The sequence below is a fragment of the Mesoplodon bidens genome (assembly GCF_964165515.1).
Source record: "Mesoplodon bidens genome assembly, chromosome: X".
NCBI classification, from domain to species: domain Eukaryota; kingdom Metazoa; phylum Chordata; class Mammalia; order Artiodactyla; family Ziphiidae; genus Mesoplodon; species Mesoplodon bidens.
In genome coordinates, this window is record NC_138163.1 from 69,447,378 (window position 1) to 69,472,362 (window position 24,985).

Consider the following 24,985-nt stretch of genomic DNA (forward strand, 5'->3'; position numbering starts at 1 on the left):
CATATATTCTTGAAAGGCTTATTAGGGCTCTACTAGCTAAGAAAGACTAATGAGGAAAAGCATTAAAGCAATTTTCTAAAACATGATGTATGATCAAAAGACTGGAGCAGCAGGAATGTATTTATAATGTTTACTGGCATAAATATCCTTTAGAAAGAGTAATTTGGAAGTTCCCATGCTCTTAGAGTCTTTGAACTTGAACCTCAATATTTGAAATGAAGTTTTTTTAGTGTGTGTTTTTTTTCTTTTTCCTTTTTAAAATGTAGTGATGCTGACATTAAAGGTTGCTTGCAGTCTGCCCCTTACCTAATGCTTCCTCTAGAGCTACACTTCCAGTAGGGTAGTATGTGGTTATTTACATTTATATTTAAATTAATCCAAATCCAATAAAACTAATTATTCAGTTCCTCAGTTGCAATAGCCACATTTTAGGTGCTCAACAGCCACATGTGGCTAGTGACTACTGTACTGTACAGCACAGATACAGGGCATTTCCACCACTGCAGAGAGTTCTACTGGACACTACAGATCTATATATTCAAGCTACTCATTTAAGTATAGAACTACCTCTAAGATCATCACAATTCAAAGAAATTCATGGTGGTGCAAATGTGCGATCAAAGGACTGCCAAAGTACATGACCAGCTTTAACGGACACATAGAAATGAAACAAAAAATGAAGCCACAAACTTTCAAAGTATAAGTTTAGAATGACAATTTCAGTAGAAGAAGAATTAAATTAATAAAACTTTTTAAAAAGAGCTGAATGAAATATTTTTATGTATGTATGCAGATATAGTCATCCTTTGCTATCTGAGGAGGATTGGTACTTGGACCCCTGCTCCGGATACCAAAATCCACAGTTGCTCAAGTATCTTATATAACCTATGCATATCCTTCCCTGTATTTTAAATCATCTTTAGATTTGTAAATACAGTGTAAATACTATATAAATAGTTGCCCGAGCACACCAAATTCAAGTTTTGCTTTTTGAAACTTTCCAGATTTTTTTTTTATATTTTCAATCCTTCATTGGTTGAATTTGCAGATTCAGAACATGTGGATACGGATGGGTGACTGTATCTATCCTTTACATAATTTCTCCAGAATGTTACTTTTTGAAGGAGTAAATATTTAAATAGAGGAAAAAGATGAAATAACCCCCCTCAATCAAAATGCACCTTCCTTTCTTTTAGCACATGATCTGGGTTTCGTAGCCTCTCTGGAACTGCCTATGTCCCTTAAGCTACTGAATTAATTTTAAACTTTAGTAAGTAAAGTTCAAATATCATTCCCATTTTTACTGATGAGGTAACAAAGGCACAGGAGTGTTATGTAACTTGCTCAAGTTCATGCAGCTAGTATGTGGTAGAACGGGGGTTTAAATCTAAGCAGTCTAGTTCTAGGTCTATGCTTGTAACTACCATGCTATACTGGATATTCCTGATCTATACATTTGACTCTTATTTACGTCATACAGTCTCTGATATCTGATTCCTATACCCCAACTATGATTTAGGTTAAACCAAGGTATGAACAATTATCTCAAGTGATGTTGTAAAATTATCCCAGAAAAGTAGACTGATTTTAATCCACTCTGATCTTAAAATTTGTAATGCCACATGCACTTTATAAGAGGAGGAGGAGGAGAAAAAGGGAAAGAGAAGGGTGAGGAGGAGAAGGAGAAGGAGAAGGAAAAAGGTGGGGAGGAAGAGGAAGAGACAAGAGGGCTGCTACAACTTTCCCAAAGTAGATAATGACTTTAGTCATCGTGGGAAAAACAGCCTTGGATTGCATACTAAGCCTAAATCCACTAATTATAAACAAAATTATTTTTCAACAAAACTCTACCTAAAGAATGTTGCCAACAGGCAATATTTATGTATTTAGCAAATATGAGCCACAGGAGTAAACGACTCAATACTAGGCTGAATATGTGATCAGAAAAAGTAGGGCCTTCCTGCAAAATCAAAGGGCTTAAATGATATGAGAATTAAATAAAAATTCAATGTTTTATTGAGTTTAGAGTTCTGTATGTACACTCTGTAAATATATCATGCTGTCTACTTTAAAAACAAAACCTTATTGAATTTGTAGAAGTTTAAAATATTTAATCAGGGCTATTCTCTCACAAGGTCAGTTATGGGAGGATTTCTTGTTTTCAGGCACCAAAAATTTACTTTTGATAGTAGATAATAAAAAGAGTCAAATATCTAGCCTCCTATTATGAGAATTAGTCAAATCTAACAGTAGAATTTTGTTCCACAACTTGAAGAACAGAAAATATAATGAGGCAGGCTATAGGTGTGGGAAAGTATAGTGATTAAGGGCATGAGTTCTGGATTTAGTGATTAAGTAGCATCATGCTACTTGAGTTGGAATCCCAACACCTTAGTATTAGCTGTGTGATATTCAGCTAGCTACTTAACCTATCTTTGTCTAACTTTACTCATATGTAAAATGGGGTTATTATAGTAGTATCTTTCTGATGGCAGTTTTTCTGAATGTTAACTAAGATGATCTATGTAACATTTGGTATAGAAAGCTCTTAATAGGTGTTAGTTGTCATTATCATCTTAATCAAAGGAAAACAAGACTGACAAATTTGAAGGATTTGAAATTGTCTTTTCTGTATGGAAAAATAAGCTGGGAGTAACCTCTCATATTCACAGAATGTCGAAAATAGAATGGGGCTTAAAGATCCTCCAATCCACACTTACACATACCCACATCCAGTTTCTCACATGAGGAAACAAGCTCAGGAAGATTGCATGAGTTGTTCATTATCATAGCTGGCTGGTGGTATAGTGGTATAACTAGAAGTAGAACCTAGGGCTCTGGACTTCAAGCACAGGACTCTTTCCACTATATTATGATAGTCACCACCACCCCTTCCACAGCCTTCAATTATTTTGTTATAAGGAACATGGGGCTATGGCATAGAGGGCGTAAGTACAAAAGATGTAACTATTCATTAGATTTAATGATTTCAACATGAAGGGTTTAGGGAAGCTCTGTACAGATGAGTGACACTGAAAATTAAACATTGATGTAGGTTATCAAGAGATAGATTTAGATTTCTATTCCTGAGATGCCTTTAAAACTAAGACATCCTCTTCATTCATCCACTCATTCATTCACAAACATTTTTGATCACTTCTTGTAGAATAGGCAATGGCTACTTGTGGGATGACTTGCTGCAATCCTGCCTAGAGCTAGATGCCACTGAAAGTAACTTCCATCATCAAGACAATGTTCATTTTGGACCTTTACTCACACTACTTACCTAATTCCATAGACTTTCAGGGGAAAAGGGTTTTCTTTAGCAAGTTTTTCTGAAATTAACACACCTTATATTCAGATAAGTTTTTTCCCACCTTATGATAAGTCTAATACTGCTGCAATTTAAACTCATGCTGGTCACTGCCATATGTCTTAATCTCTTTGACCCATATTAAGCTACCACCTTAATATTTTACTTTTTGAAATCATTCCATTTGTCCTTCATTTTCATAAGGTTTGTATGGGAAAAGCCACATTTGCCTAGATCAATTCTAATAATGAAGGCTCAGAACAATTAAGAAAAGCATAATTTGTGGAATTAATGTACCAGCTTTCCAAATATAAGAAGATTGAATGATTTCTTCATTTTAGCACTAGACTAGTCTTTGTGCAAATATACCAATTTGCCTTTTGAATATCTGCTATCTTGGCATCTGAGTAAAGTAACTGCCTATCAATATATACCCTAAATATGTAAGATACATATACTCACACACATATATATATATTTGTGTATGTGTGTGTATTCCTACTTGGGTTAATTTCAGCAAGTTTATAAAACTCCTCAGTATACTCTTTCATACTAAAAGCTATTCCACATATCTAGTTAAGTTTCATTCTGTTTAATTTGCTGATGTCATCAGATTTGAATAGGGTAAAGGGAAGGGGAAAGAACTACCATCTATAGAATCAGGTACCAGGCAGTGTGCACTAACTATATTCTTAAAATAACCCTAGTATTACTAGCCACAGCCTAAAAAGGCTAAAAGTTTTCATAAAAGCATCTTTCACACATGAGTAATTTTACACTTTGCTGATGGATGTGGAATTGGCATAGCCATTTGAGAAATCAATTGGGCAGTATGTGTTAAAATGAATAATGCACATACTCTGTACCCTAGTAATTCCACTTTGTGGGATTCTAGAGGAATACTCACATTGCACAAGGATGCTGTTTGCATCATAGTGGAAACCTGGAAACAATTTAAAAAGATAGATAAGTAAACTATCATACAAACATTATGGAACACTATAATTTAAAATAATGTATTAAGACATTAATCTATAATATGAGATATTGTTAGGCTTACATTGCAGAATAATAAAAGCAGTAAATATTATTTATACATATATGTATAAATATGGGTAAGAGATTTGAATGAAGGGAGGATGGTTAAGGGAAGATCTTTGACTTTATAAATTTTTATGTTAGAGTGTATTCATGCACTATTGCATAACTAAAAAGCACCTGTTTTTTCTTTCTGAACTTATTCCTGTTGGATCTGTGGGCCAAATCCACTTGCACTTGGTTGTATTTGTAACCATTTTCCTAAACTGAAGTACACGTACCTTTTTGGTCTAAAGTCTTTAATTCTGTGCATTTGTCTGAGCAATTATCCTCAGCTACCAGCAGGAAATCTGGGAACCTATTCAAAGTCTGCCTAGAAACTTTAAGCTTGCAGTATTGCTGTTGATGTAACAGAGGGAGGAAGGACGAAAATGTTACAAGTTGAACCAAAAGGAAAACCACAGCGTGCAGAACATTCAGCAGTCTGAGTAAATGCACAGTCCTGTTTTAAGAACAGCACGTTACACCTACATTATAGCTATACTTCGGTATGAGTCTGTCAGTGTTTCCCTTGTATGTCTGTGATTCTGACTTTTAATACCTCCTTGATCTGAAGAAAGCATTATTTTTATCATTTTAGGAATATATCCTGGAGTTGTGTCAATTGGTTGTAAATTATAGTAATGTATGAAGAAATTGAGTAATGCTGTCAACTCTGTTCACACTGATAAAGTTATGCAATTTGCTGATCTAGGAAAAATGTAAAGAATTCCAGCATAATTGATAGAGTGAACATTTTATCTAAACATTATCAAAAATCATACTCTCATCTTTATGGGTCATTCTTTAACCTCAGAACCTACTCTTTGAAATTAAACTAGAAGCAGATCACACAAAGCATAAATAAAAATTAGCTTGAAGTAATCTAAGAACAGTAGTCTTAGTTGAGTTTTCACAGGTAGTTTCCTATATTGGTTTCAGATTTTTTTACATTTAATTTTTTTGTTTGTTAAACTTTAAATCTGGTTAATTGCAGACATACAATAACATCAGGGGATACATCAGCCGAGTTCTCAAAAAAGCAATAAAAGGGATGCAAACTAAAAGTGCAAGAAGTATGTGTTGTTATGAAAGCATTCTAGAAATTATTTTTCATTACATTACTTGCAATGCTGACAAAGGAATTGGTAATGTGCTCTTTGGAAAGATAGACATCATCTAAGAAAGCACTAAATAACGTTCTTATTTCTGACAAATTGGGTTATTATAAAAATAAAGGAAATTATAATACCTTAAGAACCTAAGACATTTAAATGACACTGCTCAGTAATAGTTTCTGAACCCCCTTTTGTTTCTATCAATAGGAACTTCATTCTCCAACTCTGAAAATATCTACTTGTGCCCCAAACACTCTACATATAACCCCAAATACTGAACAGGTAAAATAAGATATGGATTAGATTAGATTACTTGCTTTTTGTGTAAACCTTGCTTGTACGTTTAAGTGATCTTTAGTCCCTCATAAAGCTTTATACATTCACAAAAATTCAGGAACATAAAACTGGAAAGGAGAGCCTTAGATATGAAAGTCAGCTCAGCCCATTATAGGAAAGTGAAGCAAGTGCTGTGAATTGAGTTTTTTCAATTTCATTGTCTACTCAATCTGATTGCTTTTGTTTGAGTGCAGTTTATTTTTCACCAAGGATCTCTCACTGATTATGTATATTTTAAGGGTCCTTGATCTGAGCAGAAATGAAGTACCTAGATCTTGGATTGATTGAGGACATGGCTTTGTGAGTGATAATACTGTAGAGTTATATCCAGAGAGAATAACTTACAGGGTTAGAACTAGCCCTTCTCCAAGGTACATGATTTGAAAGACACACAAGGTCAAGTTCCCTTAACCTTTGTGAGCTAATAATCCCACTTTTAAGATTATTTTTGAGTGTACAGATTATATCTCCAAAAGGTACCTGTAATAATAATTAAATACCATATTAACAAATATGTGTTTAATGATCTAGTCCCACATATTAAAAAGTAAATTCTGAGTAAATAAACCATATGACATTCTAAGTTTGTTAGTACACAGGAGGGGAGTATAAAGGCTGCAGGATTTGGAGGATAGGAGGGAGAAAGACACTGTTCTGAGAAAACATGCCTGCCCAGACTGAAGTGTCATGATGTGAACTTGAATAGTGAAGGGACAAATGGACAAAAGCTGGTCTCGAGACCTGGGGTACAGTGAGGAAAAGGTGACATTATGCAGAACAAGTAAGATTATCAAAGAAAAGTTTGCCTACCATGTCCCAATTCAGCCTGGCCTAGAGCTAGTTGTTAGAGTCATGCATTTATTCAGTGAACATTTGCCGAGTGCCAAGTATGTACCAAATATTGCACAAAGGTGAATTGGAACCAATCATTACTCCCAAAGAACTCAGACTAACATGGGTCGCAGACCTAACAAAACATAAGACAGTGGAATAAAGTTTACAACTGAGTTAAAAGTGGAGCCCCACAGGATGGACCACCAAGATAGGATTAGCTCAGAAAAGTAAGTCTACTTAAATCACAGAGCTGTTCACTACACTCAAATCCAGTCATAAAATTGCATTTACTGTTACTTTTCATGATAAAGGGCTCTATAATTAAGTTTGCTGTAAATTTTACTTCTGACAAAAAATGTTTTTTTCTACAAAATTTGGAAATACAAAAGAACATAAAGAAGAAAATATAAAATTCACTCATGACCTGCTCCCTACCCAGATATAGTACTCTTAGCATTTTGTTGTGTTTTCTTCCATTCAAATAAAAAAATAAGGGCTTCCCTGGTGGCGCAGTGGTTGAGAATCTGCCTGCCAATGCAGGGGACACGGGTTCGAGCCCTGGTCTGGGAAGATCCCACATGCCACGGAGCAACTAGGCCCGTGAGCCACAACTACTGAGCCTGCGCGTCTGGAGCCTCTGCTCCGCAACAAGAGAGGCCGCGATAGTGAGAGGCCTGCGCACCGCGATGAAGAGTGGCCCCCACTTGCCGCAACTAGAGAAAGCCCTCGCACAGAAACGAAGACCCAACACAGCCAAAAATAAATTAATGAAAAAAAAATAAGATCATACCATGTATGCAGTTTTATATCTTCATTCTCACTTAATCTTACATAATATTATGAACTTTTTAATGTAAATTTGTATTATCAAGATCATTATTTCAATGGCTACATACTTCAGCTTATGAATGATTATTTAATCTTTCCCCTCTCTACAGGAAAATGCTCCTCCTACTGTGCCCTCATCAGCTTTATTATTTTAACATTTTCCCAGTTAAAATATGGTATTCTTTTGTTATGTTTATTTGATTCTTAGTTTGTTTGAATATTTTTTGTTGTTTGTTAATCATTTGCTTTTTTTCTTTTCTGCTTTCATACCGTTTGCTCATTTTTCTATTAGTGTGAAGATTTTTTTTTTCTCACAGAGGTATAAAAACTCTCTTTATATTAATGATTTTCCATTAAAAATTTACAAATTACTTTGTTCTGTTGTTTTGTCTCCCTTTTAACATTATTTATGGCCCTCACCTGCCACCACACTAAAGATTTAAATGTTTAAGTGTACACACACACAGTTTTCTCTTTGCATCTCCTTTCATTTGTAAAATATAGTATGTCCTTTCCAAACAGAAGATCTGATTAATAAATATTAAGCTATATTTTCTTCTAATCATGTGGGGGTGTTTACAATGAAACAAATATTTTGAAACTCTCATCAAATACAGTTTGGAATGTGTGATGAATTACTATGTGATGAATATAATAGAAACACCTAGAATGGTGCTGAGCCCATAAACACACTCTTTCATGTATGTTTTTCAGACTGAAATTAACAAAAACATAAATTCATATATCATCATTTATGTAAATGGTTTTTAAAATTTCACTCTGAAAATTGCTCCCTATTATTCTGGCTGAAAGGTCACTAAATAACTATGATTATATGCAGCTTTTATCTTTCCTTCACAGGAACTCCATTCTCCAACAGTGAAAGTCACTACATATCCTCAGACCACTATCAGGCAATATGTAGTGCAAAATCCTGAACAGGTAAGCTATATCATGCAAACTCTTGTCCCAACCTAGTAATTCCTCAGAAGTTGATAGCTTAAACAAGAAGGGTGAGTCAGCTACTAGATTGCTAAAATCAGATTGTTGGAGTTCTTCCAGTTATAAAGTTACTTTCTGATCATTAATATTAACAAAGTCATCTTTAGCTCCAGACAACCATGTGCCTCAGAGATGCAACAGTTCCAAGTAACATGGAAATTCTTGGCTTATAAAGTCTTTCTGCTTCTATAGCACCACCCTTTGTGCACTTTGAACCAAAGAAAAAGGGGACAAAGTTCTTTCACAGGCTTCATATAAAACTATCACCTGTTGCATCAGCGGTTGGAGTCTTTAGTTTATTTAGATTTGCCATTGAGATATGGGCTAGGAAGAAGAAAATGAAAAGTCAAAAGTTCAAAAGTGTCTCCATGCCTTTGTTTCCTATGGTGTATGAACTTTTGTGCCTAGAAATGAGGTCTTTTGAAAATTACATTATTATATTTTCTACAAAGATATTTAAACTTATATTATACAAACTAGGATATTATTCTCTGACTCATTTTGAGGAGAAAATTAAGAAAAATATTTTTCCCACAGTAATAAGCCTTCCTCAACACACACACACACACACACACACACACACACACAGCCTTACTTTAACTGCAACAGGAGGTTCTTCAATGGGGTTATAAGGACAAAAGTTTCACATATAGAAACAGTGTGCCCCGGATAGTAATACCACAATTCTTTGCTTTTCTCTTTATTTTATTTTTCTACTACTGCAGGAAACAGTTCTCCTCTCTCTCAAAAATAAAATTGATCATTTGCTTCAGCTGTGGAAAACAAAGTGTTAAATTAGGGTAACACACTTGGCACTAGTCTAGTTGAGTGGGAAGTATATATTAATACTATTCTTCTGCTTGTATCTATCTCCCATCTTTCTTCTTTCTTTATTCATTTAAAAATTATCATCTCATGTCTCTTTAGCTAGAGAGGCTGTTGGTTGTGCACATGTGCGTGTGTGAACCTATGAGCTTACAGGCTCTGTGTTGGAGGGGGTGATTGTTTTGGACATTTCCTTGAATTTTCATACATCTATGTAAAAATCAAGAGAGAATGTGATTATAGTAAAGCAGCTGCTTGCTCCTTTTGCAGAATCAAGTGTTTAAGCAACAAATCTGAAAAATGTGTGTGGGAGAAGGGAGACATGAGGAAGGCCTCAGAGATGAGACTGTGCCTCTTTCTAAACTTGGCCAATCACTTTATGCTTTCCCTTTTTTCCTCTCACTCTCTTTTTCTTCCTTTCACAAATAAACTGGGGAATATGCATACTTGAATGCATATTACACTTGCCATCCCTGGCTCTCAAAGAATTAGTTCTAGATAGCACTTTTTTTTTGATGTGAGAAGTGTTGTGTTTGCCTAAGATATATCTGTGGAGAGATTTTAAATATCGAATTATTTGAATTCCAGCCTTCTTTGCAAGTGATTCTTATGTGACTTTGGATGCATTCTTATTCTTTAGGTAATGAGGAAATGGAAGAATTAATACTTATTGGATATATACTCCATGCTAGACAATTTACATATTTTATCCCATTTAGTTCTAAAAAAGTGAGAAAACAGCAGCACAGAGAAGTTGTCATTTATTCAGTGAATATTTTTCCCACAGGTTTAATGGGTTTAATTAGCTTACCCTTTCAGTTCCTATTTGCAGCACCCAATATACTTTGAAATACCAGACAGACCCATCAGTGGCCAACAGTAAAGTTCAGACCTCCAGAGTTTAAAAGTTCAGGTTCTCTGAGCATTCTGTGTTGCAATGACACTTGTCCAAAATTGGTACCTCCCTATAGTTGGGAGCACATTAAATGTACCAGTGAAAAAAGCTTTTTCCCCTTCAAGGGGAAGAAAGAAAATCACTTCTCAAAACCCAGCAGATCTAGCTGTGAGGTCTTTCCTCCTATTCCATCTCTTCAGGCTTGTTTTCCTTGCAGTGGAGCAAGAGAACAAATGTAATCTGAGTTACAAGAAAAAAGACAGTGATGGCTATAAAGGGAGTGACCAGGAGCAGCAGAGCCTCCTTTACCTCCCACATCCAATATATGTACTTCACAGAAAAACAAAAATAACAAGTCCACAAAATACAACAGCTAGAATTACAAAAACCCATTCATCCAAGGGTGGTGGAAGGCAGGAAGGGGAAGTGGGAAGATAAATGGCACAGGGAGAAATTCAAATCAGTCCAGGCATGGGGGCTGGCAAATGCTAGAAAAGAACTGCAGAAAAACCTGTGGTCCTTTCAGACTCACCTGTGTTTAAAATCCATACTGATGTCAGGAAGATTCTGCCTTACCTGCACCAGAGACAAAAATCCCGATTCCTGAAAATGGAAGAAGATTAGGACGTGGAGATAACCTTCCACCCCACAAATACATCTACATGTGGAACAACCCTTACAGAACACCTACTGAATGCTGGCAGAAGACCTCAGACCTCCTAAAAGGCAAGAAACTCCCCACGTACCTGGGTAGGGCAAAAGAAAAAACAGAGACAAAACAATAGGGATGGGACCTGCACCTCTGGGAGGGAGATGTGAATGAGGAAAGGTTTCCACACACTAGGAAGCCCCTTTGTGGGTGCAAACAAGGTGGCGGAGGGGGGAAGCTTCAGAGTCAAGGAGGAGAGTGCAGCAACAGGGGTGCAGAGGGCAAAGCAGAGAGATCCCTGCACACAGAATCGGTGCCGACCAGGACTCAGCAGCCCGAGAGGCTTGTCTGCTCACCCACCGGGGCAGGCGGGGGCTGCGAGCTGAGGCTTGGGCTTCGGAGGTCAGATCTCAGGGAGAGGATGGGGGTTGGCTGCGTGAACACAGCCTGAAGGGTACTAGTGCGCCACAGCTAGCGTGGAGGGAGTCCGGGAAAAAGTCTGGAGCTGCCAAAGAGTCAAGACACTTTTTCTTGCCTCTTTGTTTCATGGTGGGCTAAGAGAGGGGATTCAGAGCACTGCTTAATTGAGCTCCAGAGACAGGCGCAAACTGCGGCTATCAGTGCAGACCACAGAGATGGACATGGGACGTTAAGGCTTCTGCTGCAGCCACCAAGAAGCCTGAGTGCAAGCACAGGTCACTATCCACACCTCCCCTCCCAGGAGCCTGTGCAGCCTGCCACTGCCAGGATCCGGTGATCGAGGGACAACTTCTCCGGGGAAACACGCGGCACACTTCAGGCTGTTGCAATGTCATGCTGGCCTCTGCCACCGCAGGCTTGCCCCACATTCTCATACCCCTCCCTTCCCCTGCTTGTAAGAGGCAGAGCCCCCGAGAGAGCTGCTCCTTTAACCCCGTCCTGTCTGAGCGAAGAATAAACACCCTCAGGCGACCTACATGCAGAGGCGGGGCCAAATCCAAAGCTGAACCCCAGGAGCTGTGAGAACAAAGAAGAGAAAGGGAAATCTCTCCCAGCAGCCTCAGGAGCAGGGAATTAAATCTCCACCAGCAATGTGATGTACCCTGCATCTGTGGAATACCTGAATAGATAAAGAATCATCACAAATTGAGGAGGTGGTGCAAAGATATGTATATATTTTTCCCCTTTTTCTCTTTTTGTGAGTGTGTATATGTATGCTTATGTGTGTGATTTTGTCTGTATAGCTTTGCTTTTACCATTTGTCCTAGGGTTCTGTCTGTCTGTATTTTTTTTATTTTATTTATTTATTTTTTATTTTTTTGCGGTACGCGGGCCTCTCACTGTAGTGGCCTCTCCCGTTGTGGAGCACAGGCTCCAGACGCGCAGGCCCAGGGGCCATGGCTCATGGGCCCAGCTGCTCTGCGGCATGTGGGATCCTCCCGGACCGGGGCACGAACCCGTGTCCCCTGCATCGGCAGACAGACCCTGAACCACTGCGCCACCAGGGAAGCCCTGTCTGTCTGTTTTTGTATTTCTTTTTTTTTTTAGTATAGTTTTTAGCACTTGTTATCATTGGTGGATTTGCTTTTTGGTTTGGTTGCTCTCTTCTTTCTTTTTTATTTACATTTTTTAAAATAATTATTTTTAATAACTTTTATTTTATTTCATTTTATTTTATTTTATCTTTTTCTTTCTTTCTTTCTTTTTTTCTCCCTTTAATTCTGAGCTGTGTGGATAACAGGCTATTGGTGCTCGGGCCAGTCGTCAGGGCTGTGCCTCTGAGGTGGAAGAGCCAAGTTCAGGATATTGGTCCACCAGATACCATCCAGCTCCACATATGTCAAATGGCGAATATCTCCCAGAGATCTCCACCTCAACATCAATACCCAACTCCACTCAATGACCAGCAAGCTACAGTGCTGGTCTCCTTATGCCAAACAACTAGCAAGACAGGAACACAACATCACCCATTAGCAGAGAGGGTGCCTAAAATCATAATAAGGTCAGAAACACCCCAAAACTCACCACCAGACATGAACCTATCCATCACAAAGAAAAGATCCAGCCTCATCCACCAGAACACAGGCACTAGTCCCCTCCACCAGGAAGCCTACACTACCCACTGAACCAACCTTAGCCACTTAGGGTAGACACCAAAAACAACGGGAACTATGAACCTGCAGCCAGCGAAAAGGAGACTCCAAACACAGTAAGTTAAGCAAAATGAGAAGACAGAGAGACACACAGCAGATGACGGAGCAAGGCAAAAACAAACCAGACCAAACAAATGGAGAGGAAATGGGCAGTCTACCTTAAAAAGAATTCAGAATAATGATAGTAAAGATGATCCAAAATCTTGGAAATAGAATGCAGAAATTACAAGAAACATTTAACAAGGATCTAGAAGAAATAAAGAGCAAACAAACAATGATGAACAACACAATAAATGAAACTAAAAAATCTCTAGAAGGGATCAATAGCAGAATAACTGAGGCAGAAGCAGGGATAGGTGACCTGGAATATAAAAGAGTGGAATTAAATACTGCAGAGCAGAACAAACAAAAAAGAATGAAAAAAAATTGAGGACAGACTCAGAGACTTCTGGGACACCATTAAACGTGCTAACATGAGAATTATAGGGGTCTCAGAAGAAGAAGAGAAAAAGAAAGGGACTGAGAAAATATTTGAAGAGATTATAGTTGAAAACTTACCTAATATGGGACAGGAAATAGTCAAGTCCACGAAGCACAGAGTCCCATGCAGGATAAATCCAAGGAGAAAGATGCTAAGACACATATTAATCAAATTATCAAAAACTAAATACAAAGAAAAAGTATTAAAAGCAGCAAGAGAAAAACAAATAACATACAAGGGAATCCCCATAAGGTTAACAGCTGATATTTCAGCAGAAATTTGGCAAGCTAGAAGGGAGTGGCAGGACATATTTAAAGTGAGGAAAGGGAAAAATGTACAACCAAGACTACTCTACCCAGCAGGATTTGGTTCAGATTTGAAGGAGAAATTAAAAACTTTAAAAAGCAAAAGCTAAGAGAATTCAGCACCACCAAACCAGTGTTACAAGAAATGCTAAATGAAATTTTCTAGGCAGGAAACACAAGAGAAGGAAAATATCTACAATAATAATCCCAAAACAATTAAGAAAATAGTAATAGGAACATACATATTGATAATTACCTTAAATGTAAATGGATTAAATGCTCTAACCAAAAGACATAGACAGGCTGAATGGATACAAAAACAAGAGCCGTATATATGCTGTGTACAAAAGACCCACTATAGACCTGGGAACGCATACAGACTGAAAATGAGGGGATAGAAAAAGATATTCCAAGCAAATTGAAATCAAAAGAAAGCTGGAGTAATAATTCTCATATCAGAAAAAATAGACTTTAAAACAAATACTATTACAAGACAGAAAGAAGGACACTACATAATGATCAAGGGATGAATGAAGAAGAAGATATAAGAATTGTAAATATTTATGTACCCAACATAGGAGCACCCCAATACATAAGGCAAATACTAACAGCCATAAAGGGGGAAATCGACAGTAACACAATTATAGTAGGGGACTTTAAACACCACTTTCACCAATGGACAGATTGTCCAAAATAAATATAATTAAGGAAACACAAGCTTTTTTTTTTAAAATATTTTCTTTTTTTTTTTTTTTGACAGTTTTGCGTTATTTATTTATTTATTTATGGCTGTGTTGGGTCTTCATTTCTGTGCGGGGGCTTTCTCTAGTTGTGGCAAGCGGGGGCCACTCTTCATCATGGTGCGCGGGCCTCCCACCATTGCAGCCTGTCCCACTGCGGAGCACAGGCTCCAGACGCACAGGCTCAGTAGCCGTGGCTCACGGGCCCAGCTGCTCCACAGCATGTGGGATCCTCCTGGACCAGGGCTCAAACCCGTGTCCCCTGCACTTACAGGCAGACCCTCAACCACTGCACCACCAGGGAAGCCCGGAAACACAAGCTTTAAATGATACATTAAACAATATGAACTTCATTAATTTATAGAATGTTCCATCCAAAAACCACAGAATACACTTTCTTCTCAAGTGCTCACGGAACATTCTCCAGGATAGATCATAACTTGGGTCACAAATGAAGCCTTGGTAAATTTAAGAAAATTGATACCGTTTCAAGTATCTTTTCTGAGCACAACACTATGAGACTAGATATCAGTTACAGGAAAAAGTCTGTAAAAAAATACAAACACATGGAGGCTAAACAATACACTACTAAATAAGCAAGAGATCACTGAAGAAATCAAACAGGAAATCAAAACATACCTATAAACATATGACAATGAAAACATGATGAGCCAAAACTTATGGGATGCAGCAAATGCAGTTATAAGAGGGAAGTTTTTAACATTACAATCCTGTCTTAAGAAACAATAAACATCCCAAATAAACAACATAAACTTACACCTAAAACAATTATAGAAAGAAGAAAAAAACTCCAAATTTAGCAGATGGGAATAAATCAAAACAACTGGTTCTTTGAGTAGATAACCAAAATTGATAAACTATTAGCCAGACTCATCAAGAAAAAAAGGGAGAAGACTCAATTCAATAGAATTAGAAATGAAAAAGGAGAAGTAACAACTGACATTGCAGAAATACAGAGGATCATGAAAGGTTACTACAAGCAACTGTATTCCAATGAAATGGACAACCAGGAAGAAATTGATAAATTCTTATAAAGATATAACCCTCCAAGACTGAACCAGGAAGAAATGGAAAATATGATCAGAGCAATCACAAGTAATAAAATTGAAACTGTGATTAAAAATCTTCCAATAAACAAAAGCCCAGGACCAGATGGCTTCACAGGCGAATTCTATGAAACATTTAGAGAAGAGCTAACACCTATACTTCTCAAACTCTTCCAAAATACAGCAGAGGGATGGACACTCCCAAACTCATTCTATGAGGCCACCATCACCCTGATACCAAAACCAGACAAATATGTCACAAAGAAAGAAAACTACAGGCCAATGTCACTGATGAATATAGATGCAAAAATCCTCAACAAAATACTAGTAAACAGAATCCAACAGCACTTTAAATGGATCATACACCACGATCATCATATGCCATGATGAAGTGGGGTTTATCCCAGGAATGCAAGGAATATCAATATATGCCAATCAATCAATGTGATACACCATATTAACAAATTGAAGGAGAAAAATCATCTGATCATCTCAATAGATGCAGAGAAAGCTTTTGACAAAATTCAACACCCCTTTATGATAAAAACCCTCCAGAAAGTAGGCATAGAGGGAACTTTCCTCAACATAATAAAGGCCATATATATGACAAACACACAGTCAACATCATCCTTAATGGTGAAAAACTGAAACCATTTCCACTAAGATCAGGAACAAGACAAGGTTGCCCACTCTGACTACTATTATTCAACATAGGTTTGGAAGTTTTAGCCACAGCAATCAGAGAAGAAAAAGAAATAAAAGTAATCCAAATCAGAAAAGAAGAAGTAAAGCTGGCACTGTTTGCAGAAGACATGGTACTATACATGGAGAATCCTAAAGATGCTACCAGGAAACTACTGCAATTGATCAATGAATTTGATAAAGTAGCAGGATAAAAAATTAATGCACAGAAATCTCTTGCATTCCTATACCTTAATGATGAAAAATCGGAAAGGGAAATTAAGAAAACACTCCCATTTACCACAGCAAGAAAAAGAATAAAGTATTTACGAATAAACCTACCTAAGGAGACAAAAGACCTGTATTCAGAAAGTAAGACACTGATGAAAGAAATTAAACACAATACAAGCAGATGGAGAGATATATCATTTTCTTGGATTGGAAGATTCAACATTGTGAAAATGACTCTACTACCCAAAGCAATCTACAGATTCAATGTCATCCCTATCAAGCTACCAATGGCATTTTTCACAGAACTAGAACAAAAATTTTCACAATTTGTATGGAAACACAAAAGACCCCGGATAGCCAAAGCAATCTTGAGAAAGAGAAAGGGAGCTGGAGGAATCAGGCTCCATGACCTCACACTATACTACAAAGCTACAGCAATGAAGACAGTATGGTACTGGCACAAAAACAGAAATATAGATCAATAGAACAGGATAGAAAGCCCAGAGATAAACCCATGCACATATGGTCACTTTATCTTTTTTTCTTTTTTTTTAAATAAATTTATTTTATTTTATTTATTTATTGTTTCTGGCTACGTTGAGTCTTCATTGCTGCACAGGTTTTCTCTAGTTGCAGCGAACAGGGGCTACTCTTCGTTGCAGTGGGCAGGCTTCTCATTGAGGTGGATTCTCTTGTGGAGCACAGGCCCTACAGCTTGCGGGCTTCAGTAGTTGTGGCACATGGGCTCAGTAGTTGTGGTTTGTGGGTTCTAGAGCGCATGCTCAGTAGTTGTGGTGCATGGGCTTAGTTGCTCCGTGACATGTCAGATCTTCCCGGACTAGGACTCAAACCCATGTCTCCTGCATTGGCAGGCAGATTCTCAACCACTGTGCAAACAGGGAAGCCTGGTCACCTTATCTTTGATAAAGGAGGCAAGAATATACAGTGGAGAAATGACAGCCTCTTCAATAAGTGGTGCTGGGAAAACTGGACAGGTACATGTAAAAGTATGAAATTAGAACACTCTGTAACACCATATACAAAAATAAACTCAAAATGGATTAAAGCCCGAAATGTAAGGTCAGACACTATCAAACTCTTAGAGGAAAACAGAGGCAGAACACTCTATGACATAAATCACAGCAAGATCCTTTTGGACCCACCTCCTAGAGAAATGGAAATAAAAACAAAAATAAACAAATGGGACCTAATGAAATTTAAAAGCTTTTGCACAGCAAAGGAAATCATAAACAAGACCAAAAGACAACCCTCAGAATGGGAGAAAATATTTGCAAATGAAGCAACTGACGAAGGATTAATCTCCAAAGTTTACAAGCAGCTCATGCAGCTCAATATCAAAAAAACAAACAACCCAATCCAAAAATGGGCAGAAGACCTAAATAGACATTTCTCCAAAGAAGATATACAGACTGCCAACAAACACATGAAAGAATGCTCAACATCATTAATCATTAGAGAAATGCAAATCAAAACTACAATGAGGTATCATCTCACACTGGTCAGAATGGCCATCATCAAAAAATCTGGAAACAATAAATGCTGGAGAGGTTGTGGAGAAAAGGAAACCCTCTTGCACTGTTGGTGGGAATGTAAATTGATACAGCCACTATGGAGAACAGTATGGAGGTTCCTTAAAACACTGAAAAAATAGAACTACCATATGACCCAGCAATCCCACTCCTGGGCGTATACCCTGAGAAAACCATAATTCAAAAAGAGTCATGTACCAAAATATTCATTGCAGCTCTATTTACAATAGGCAGGATATGGAAACAACCTAAGTGTCCATCAACAGATGAATGGATAAAGAAGATGTGGCACATATATACAATTAAATATTACTCAGCCATAAAAAGAAAGAAAATTAAGTTATTTGTAGTGAGGTGGGTGGACCTAGAGTCTGTCATACAGAGTGAAGTAAGTCAGAAAGATAAAACAAATACCGTATCCTAACACATATATATGGAATCAAGAAAAAAAAAAGAAAAATTGTCATGAAGAACTTAGGGGCAGGACAGGAATAAAGACTCAGACCTACTAGAGAATGGACTTGAGGCCTCAGGGAGGGGGAATGGTAAGCTGAGACAAAGAGAGTGGCATCGACTTATATATGTTACCAAATATAAAATAGATAGCTAGTGGTAAGCAGCCGCATAGCACAGGGAGATCAGCTTGGTGCTTTGTGACCATCTAGAGGGTTCAATATGGAGGGTGGGAGGGAGGGAGATGCAAGATGGAAGAGATATGGGGATATATGTATATGTATAGCTGAGTCACTTTGTTATAAAGCAGAATTTAACACCGCATTGTAAAGCAATTATAGTCCAATAAAGATGTTAATCAAAAAATTCCCGATTTCTCAGAAAGAGGAGAATATACACAGGGCCCTTGGCAGAGTTGGTGTTGCCTTCCCTGGTGGGGGAGGTGAACAAGGAAAAGAGCTGCCATGGTGCCCCTCTAATCCCTCTCATCCTCTCTTGAAAGCAGTTGACTCAGTGGCCTGCAGCAGCTTTCAGTTTGGCATAACATGGGTGAGGTGAGGGGAACTTCTCTGCAGAAGTTGAGCTACTCAGGGCAGACTGCAGGTAGACTGTCTTGTGGAAAAATCTGTTGCTTAAGAAAACCACCAAGGAGAAGAGGTGCAATTGGAAAGGCACTGATAATGAATAAAGGAAAGAGAACAGAGAAGAGGGAGGCACTGATAATGTAGGAGGACTGCATTGCTGTGAGGAAAGACAAGGACAATCCAAATGCAAAGTAGTAAGGCCAATTCTTTCTATGTTTGGCAACTGCTGTTGAATTTTAGTTCCTTTATTGAACCAACGATATTCAAAGCAGTATAGTGAGTAGAGAAGAGACATGTGTAGGAGACTAACCAGCTGACCAACAAGATGGATGGGGAAGAGACTCATAAACATCCCCTGGAGGAGCAAAAGAGCCTGCAGCAAAAGGTTGAAGAGCATGTCAGCAATTATTTTGCTGAAACTAATGAATGGGTGAGCCTTCATCCTTGATACCTTGCATGCCAGACCAGCTATATCCTGAAACCCGATTGCGTTCACAACTTTGCTAAGCACAAACAGGGGGAGCACCCAAAGAGCGCTGAAAATTGATGTGAGGAAGAATTCTAGCCACAACCAAACATCCCCAGAAAGTGATGGTTCACCAAAATTTGGCCCACTGCTGACTGAAGCACAGGAATAAACACTCAGTAAAACGAGGAGACAACCAGAATACTCCACCATTCCAAGTGCAGCACTGAAAAATTGTACTAACAATATGTGATTCACTGTCTTGCTTCCTGTCTATACTCTGGGCTTTCCTCTGGGCCAGGACACTGCTTGCCCTTCTCTGACACTGCTCCTCTCTCTTTTGTTGACTTTGACCATCTAGCTTTGAGATGGTACAAATCCCCCAGATGGAGTATTTGATTCCCCTAGCAAGGTACTGTAGAAAAGTTTTGACACTGTCTGCCATCTCTTCACTGCCCAAACTATCAACTACATAAAGGAGAGAGAAATATCCACAAATCTTTCACCATGAAGGACCCAGCAGCTTTGCCCCTCTGTGCCCGGCTGCCCACTACCACCTATCAGTGAATTTTTATTGAAGCTCCCACCTATTCAGTGAATTTTATCGATTGCCCACTATGAACCAAAAATTACCCCAAGAACTGGGATAGAGCAGTGAACAAAACAAGGTCCCAACCTCCTTGGAACTGAGTTCTTAACTGACCCCAAACCATTCGGTTATAAAACAGCAGAGTTGGAACTGAAATTGAACAGTGAAGATATGGGAGAGGAACATTTGTGAATTAAGGACGATTGATGACGTAGGTGAATTAGGATCCAGATAGACGCCCACATACCACTTCTCTCCCCCATCCTTGCCAGCTAGAATGTAATCACAAAAGCAGAGAACTCAGAAGTATGTATGCAAGTACATAACATATTTGTAACACTGAGCCTGCCTCATTATGGTTGTGTTCAACTGCAAAGAAGTAAATAGTTTCTCAGGGAGAAGATGCAGCAGAGGGTTAAAGAAAAATTCTCATTTTAACTTTAACAGTTTCAGCTTTTAACTTTTTACATTATTGAGGGATAAAACAAATTTCAATCCCCATGCTTTGTAAACAAAAAATAACTGGTTTTGCAGAGCAGCTTGAAAATCCTGTCCAGATACATTTTATTTGTCTAAGTATATGGCTGTTTGTTTGTTCTTTTAAATTCCTTCAGGAGAAGATTCTGGCTAAATTACAATATTTATAATAATCTGAGCCTCCTAAATGGCAACTTTATCCTCTTTCACCTTCCAGTTTGTCTAATCTTTACTTCTTCTCCCCGTAATTAAACTGATTTTAATCCACTTATCTCATGATATCCTTCTAACTCTGTTCAGCCTTTTTATTTTTGGTTGCTCCTGATCTTCCTTATTTTCCATTTATTGTCATTTTAGTCAAGGGATTTATGCATTCTGGTATATAACATGACTCAGAAATGGGGAAATATTTTTACTCCATCAGTAGATATAATCCAATTTATATTAATCATTTTCATTAATTTTCCACTCACAGACTCCTACTTTGGGAAGGGCACTCTACAGCCTTCAAATTGGAAAATAAAAGGGAAAAAGCCATGGTTCCCGAACCAAAGGAGCTTATAGTTCCTCTCAGGAAGTGGAATAAGATATGTCCACAAACAGCTATGTAAAATATATGGTGAGGTTTATGATAGATGCCATAAGAGAAATACAGATGAAGTCTTACTGAAGTTCAGAGGCTGGAGCTAACATATTTGTTTGGGAAATCAGGAAAGGATTTATTGTTGTATTTAAGGAAATATTACAATGAACATTGTTATTGGTACCATTTTACTAATGTGGAAACAAAAGCTTAAATAAGGGTGACTTGCTTAGGTCTTCTGACTAAATGTGTCACTCTCTATCTTTTCTGACAGTTATTCTGGGGGTAATTTTAACAAGTTTTGATAACCTATATTGGATTTTGGGTTAAAAGAAGAAAAGTCAAATATGACTTAAGCTTTTCAGTTTGAGATACTGGCATCACGGTAGCCCAATTAAAAGGAGTAAGAAGTAGGGGAGAGGAGAAGCTGGTTTGGGAAAGGGGAAGACTGTGAGATCTGTTTGAACCAGTAGCCTTTGAGACACGTGGCAGGGAAGATGCCCAACAGGCAGTTAAAAAGTGACTTGAGGAAGGTCACATTTGTGATAAGGATATAGGAGTTATTCCTCTTAAAGTTATCTTTGTAGCTGTGGGAATGAGTGAGATCACTGAGGGGTAATGGAAGGGCTTGAGGTCAGAAACTAAAATGCTTACTCTAAAGGAATAGAAGGAAGGAACCATTTTCACAGGTAGAGGAGTGGTCAGAGAGGGATGTGAACACAGACTAACTGAAGCAAATAGAGAAAGGGGGTGGTCAACCATCTCAAATGGCCAAAGGACCAAGGAGGATGAGGTTTGAAAATAGAGTTTGACCATTAAGAAAGAAATGTTGATGTTTGAGAGAGCAGTTGTGGTATACATATGGAGGCAAAATCCGGATGCAAAAAGTTAATGGGTGACTGCATCAAGAAGTGGAGGAAATAAGTGAGGATTACTCTCCTAAAAAGGATATTAGTCAAAGGAGGAGAGGTGGGATAGTAGCACAGAATCTTGGAGATCTGAGAGATTTATAGACAGAGGGAAATAACTAGTAGTAAGGAAAATTTAAGATGTAGCAGAGAAAGGGAAGAAAGGGGACACAATTCTGGAAGAGTCTAGAGTGGATAGGATTCCAGGTACAGACAGAGAAGTGACTTCCAGATAAAAGAAGAGTATGTTATTCCATAATGAGTGGAACGAGCAGAAACTGAAGAGATTTTTGAGGTGGGGAGGAAAATGGAGGAATCTCATTGGACAGATTATATTGGTTTTCTCAGTAAATAGAAGGTGAAAGAACAAACATGAGCATGGGGCTTTGAGGAAAAAAATAAGATTTGTAACCATAGTTATAGAGAACTTGGTGAATACAAGTATGAGCATGAAAGTCGGAGGGCCTCTTAAAGTTGGATAACTTGAATTCGTACTGAGGCACATCAGCAAATGTTTTTTTTTTTTTTTTTTTTTTTTGAGGTACACGGGCCTCTCACTGTTGTGGCCTCTCCTGTTGCGGAGCACAGGCTCCAGACGTGCAGGCTCAGCGGCCATGGCTCATGGGCCCAGCCACTCCACGGCATGTGGGATCCTCCTGGACCGGGGCACGAACCCGTGTCCCCTGCATCAGCAGGCAGGCTCTCAACCACTGTGCCACCAGGGAAGTCCAGCAAATCTTTTTTTAAAAAATGTTCTCCAACAAGGTTTCATGGCCTGGGAACAGTAAAGTGGATGCTGGGGATTATGTACTTTGTTAGATGTGAGAACTACTCCCAGAGGTTCTAAAAGTAACAATGAAATTATAAGATCAGCCATCTTTGAAAACACCTGTTAATTTTTAGAGTGGGTCTGGCACCAATTCCAATGTACAGGTAGAAAAATAAAATAAGCTACCAAATAGTGAAACTGTTTAGCACTCATTTGTTAGAAATCTAAACCTTTTGACTAATTTTGCTGACCTGTTTTATGCAGAGTGATCTATTCATATTAATATTGGGTTTTACTTTCTTATAGATTTGGGGAAAATAATAGTTCCCTAAATTTAGAAGTTTTTCTTTCAGTAGATCATTTAAAATAAGTCCAACACACAGTTTAGGGAGAATTGATACTCTTAGCATCTAAGTCCTTTTCCTTCTTAAGAAATAATAATGGTTCAGCATTTAGAGTGAATTTTAGTTCATAGAGAAGAAAATTTCATGCTTTTGTTATTTTTTTCCCCTATTAGAAGATGCTTATATCCTTATATAAAAGTTAATATTGTCCCTTCTCATCCAATCATCTGTTCATTCACTATGGGGTATTCAAGATGAATAAAACCCCTGCCCTCAACAAGCTTACTTTTGTGTATTTTTAAACTCGATATCCTAGAAAAGTTCTAACAAGATTCTCATAAATTATTTTAAAACCAGTATTGATTTTAAATATTATATTACTGTATTATTCAAAACCAATGCCTTTTATACATTAATATGACAGATTAAAGGTACTTTAACATACATATTTTGCTTGGCATAAAGTAACCTGCATTACTATCCTTATGATAAAGGAACTGAGCCTCAGAGAAGGTAAATGACTACCTAAGTTTCCACAGCATGTAGGTGATAGAGGCAGAACTGACTACAGATTTTATTAACCCAGAAATTTTTTCTATTATACATATTTCCACTAATTTTAGTAGTGAAATCCAAAAGATTCGTAGTAGTTCAAATCCAATCTACTTTGTAATTCTCACCTGTTGACCTCCCTGAAGCGTTTATACCTTCACTCACCTTCCTATTGCTTCTTAAAAAATTCTCTTCTCTTGACTGTATGACATTTTCCTCTTATGATTCTCATGTCTGAAGATTTGTATTTCTGTCTTTGATCTTCATTTGCCTTTTCAGCAATTGCATGGTTTTAACCAGAACTTCTAAGCATATGATTCTGAAATCTAGAATAGCCATGAAATCCCCACTTAGTTCCAGATGTGTTCTCAACTGTGTGCTGTAAAAGAGTTCTTTTGCTAGTTATTTGCAATAAGTTAATACATTTTTAAGGGATTACTATGCACTATATACTTTGCTAAGTGTTATGAGGAATAAAAACATGAATCTGACCTAGATTCTTACCAGGAACACAGAAAACTCCATGTGTCTCCACTTTTACTGTTTTAGTTTTTGAGCCCATTTACCATATAGTAGATTCCTCAGGCTCAAGATCTTGGAGTCTTCTTTGAAAATTGCTGTCTTGATGATTTAGGATAATTTTCTAACTGGTCTCCTCATCTGTATTCTTTCCATTCCCCAATTAATCTTCCTGAAGTAGACTTATGTTCAAATCACAGCCCCATTTAAAAGCATTCAAAGGCATCTCACTGCTTGCAGAACCAAGCTCCATCTGCCAAGTATGACCCCTACATATAACTTTACACTTTTCCAACCTTGGTGTCTTGACTTTTTTCCTTCACTTCAAATACCATTTTCTTTCACCCCCTTATATTTAAAGCCCACCTTTACCTTCTCTTAAATGCTACCTGATCCAAGTAACCTACCCAAGCACTGCCAATGGAACTCGGTTTTTCTTCTTCTGAATTCCATCCCATAAGTTATTTCTCTGTACTTTTTATTGGCCCTTGCCTCTTTCTCCCTTGTATTATAGGTATTTGTGTTCATATATCATCTAGACTAAGGATTAGCAAACTTTTCCTGTAAAGGGCAATATAGTAAATATTTTAGGCTTTGTTGGCCACATGGGGTCTTGGTCTTCTTTCTTTTTACTTATAGTCCTTTAGAAATATAGGATCTTGGTCTTCCTTCTTTTT

At 37.8% G+C, this 24,985-nt stretch overlaps 1 protein-coding gene and 1 pseudogene across 2 annotated transcripts in view; one reads left to right on the forward strand and one right to left on the reverse strand.

Annotated features, from left to right (window-relative positions):
• POF1B (POF1B actin binding protein) overlaps positions 1-24,985 on the forward strand; it is an 87,731-nt gene that overhangs the window by 6,180 nt on the left and 56,566 nt on the right. The window contains exons 3-4 of the mRNA XM_081223204.1: positions 5,716-5,790; positions 8,368-8,448. Coding sequence (XP_081079330.1) covers positions 5,716-5,790; positions 8,368-8,448 — 156 coding nt within the window. The remainder of the gene's footprint in view (positions 1-5,715; positions 5,791-8,367; positions 8,449-24,985) is intronic.
• Positions 18,832-20,012, reverse strand: LOC308609537 (etoposide-induced protein 2.4 homolog; annotated as a pseudogene). The gene has a single exon. The product of its transcript is annotated as an etoposide-induced protein 2.4 homolog (transcript).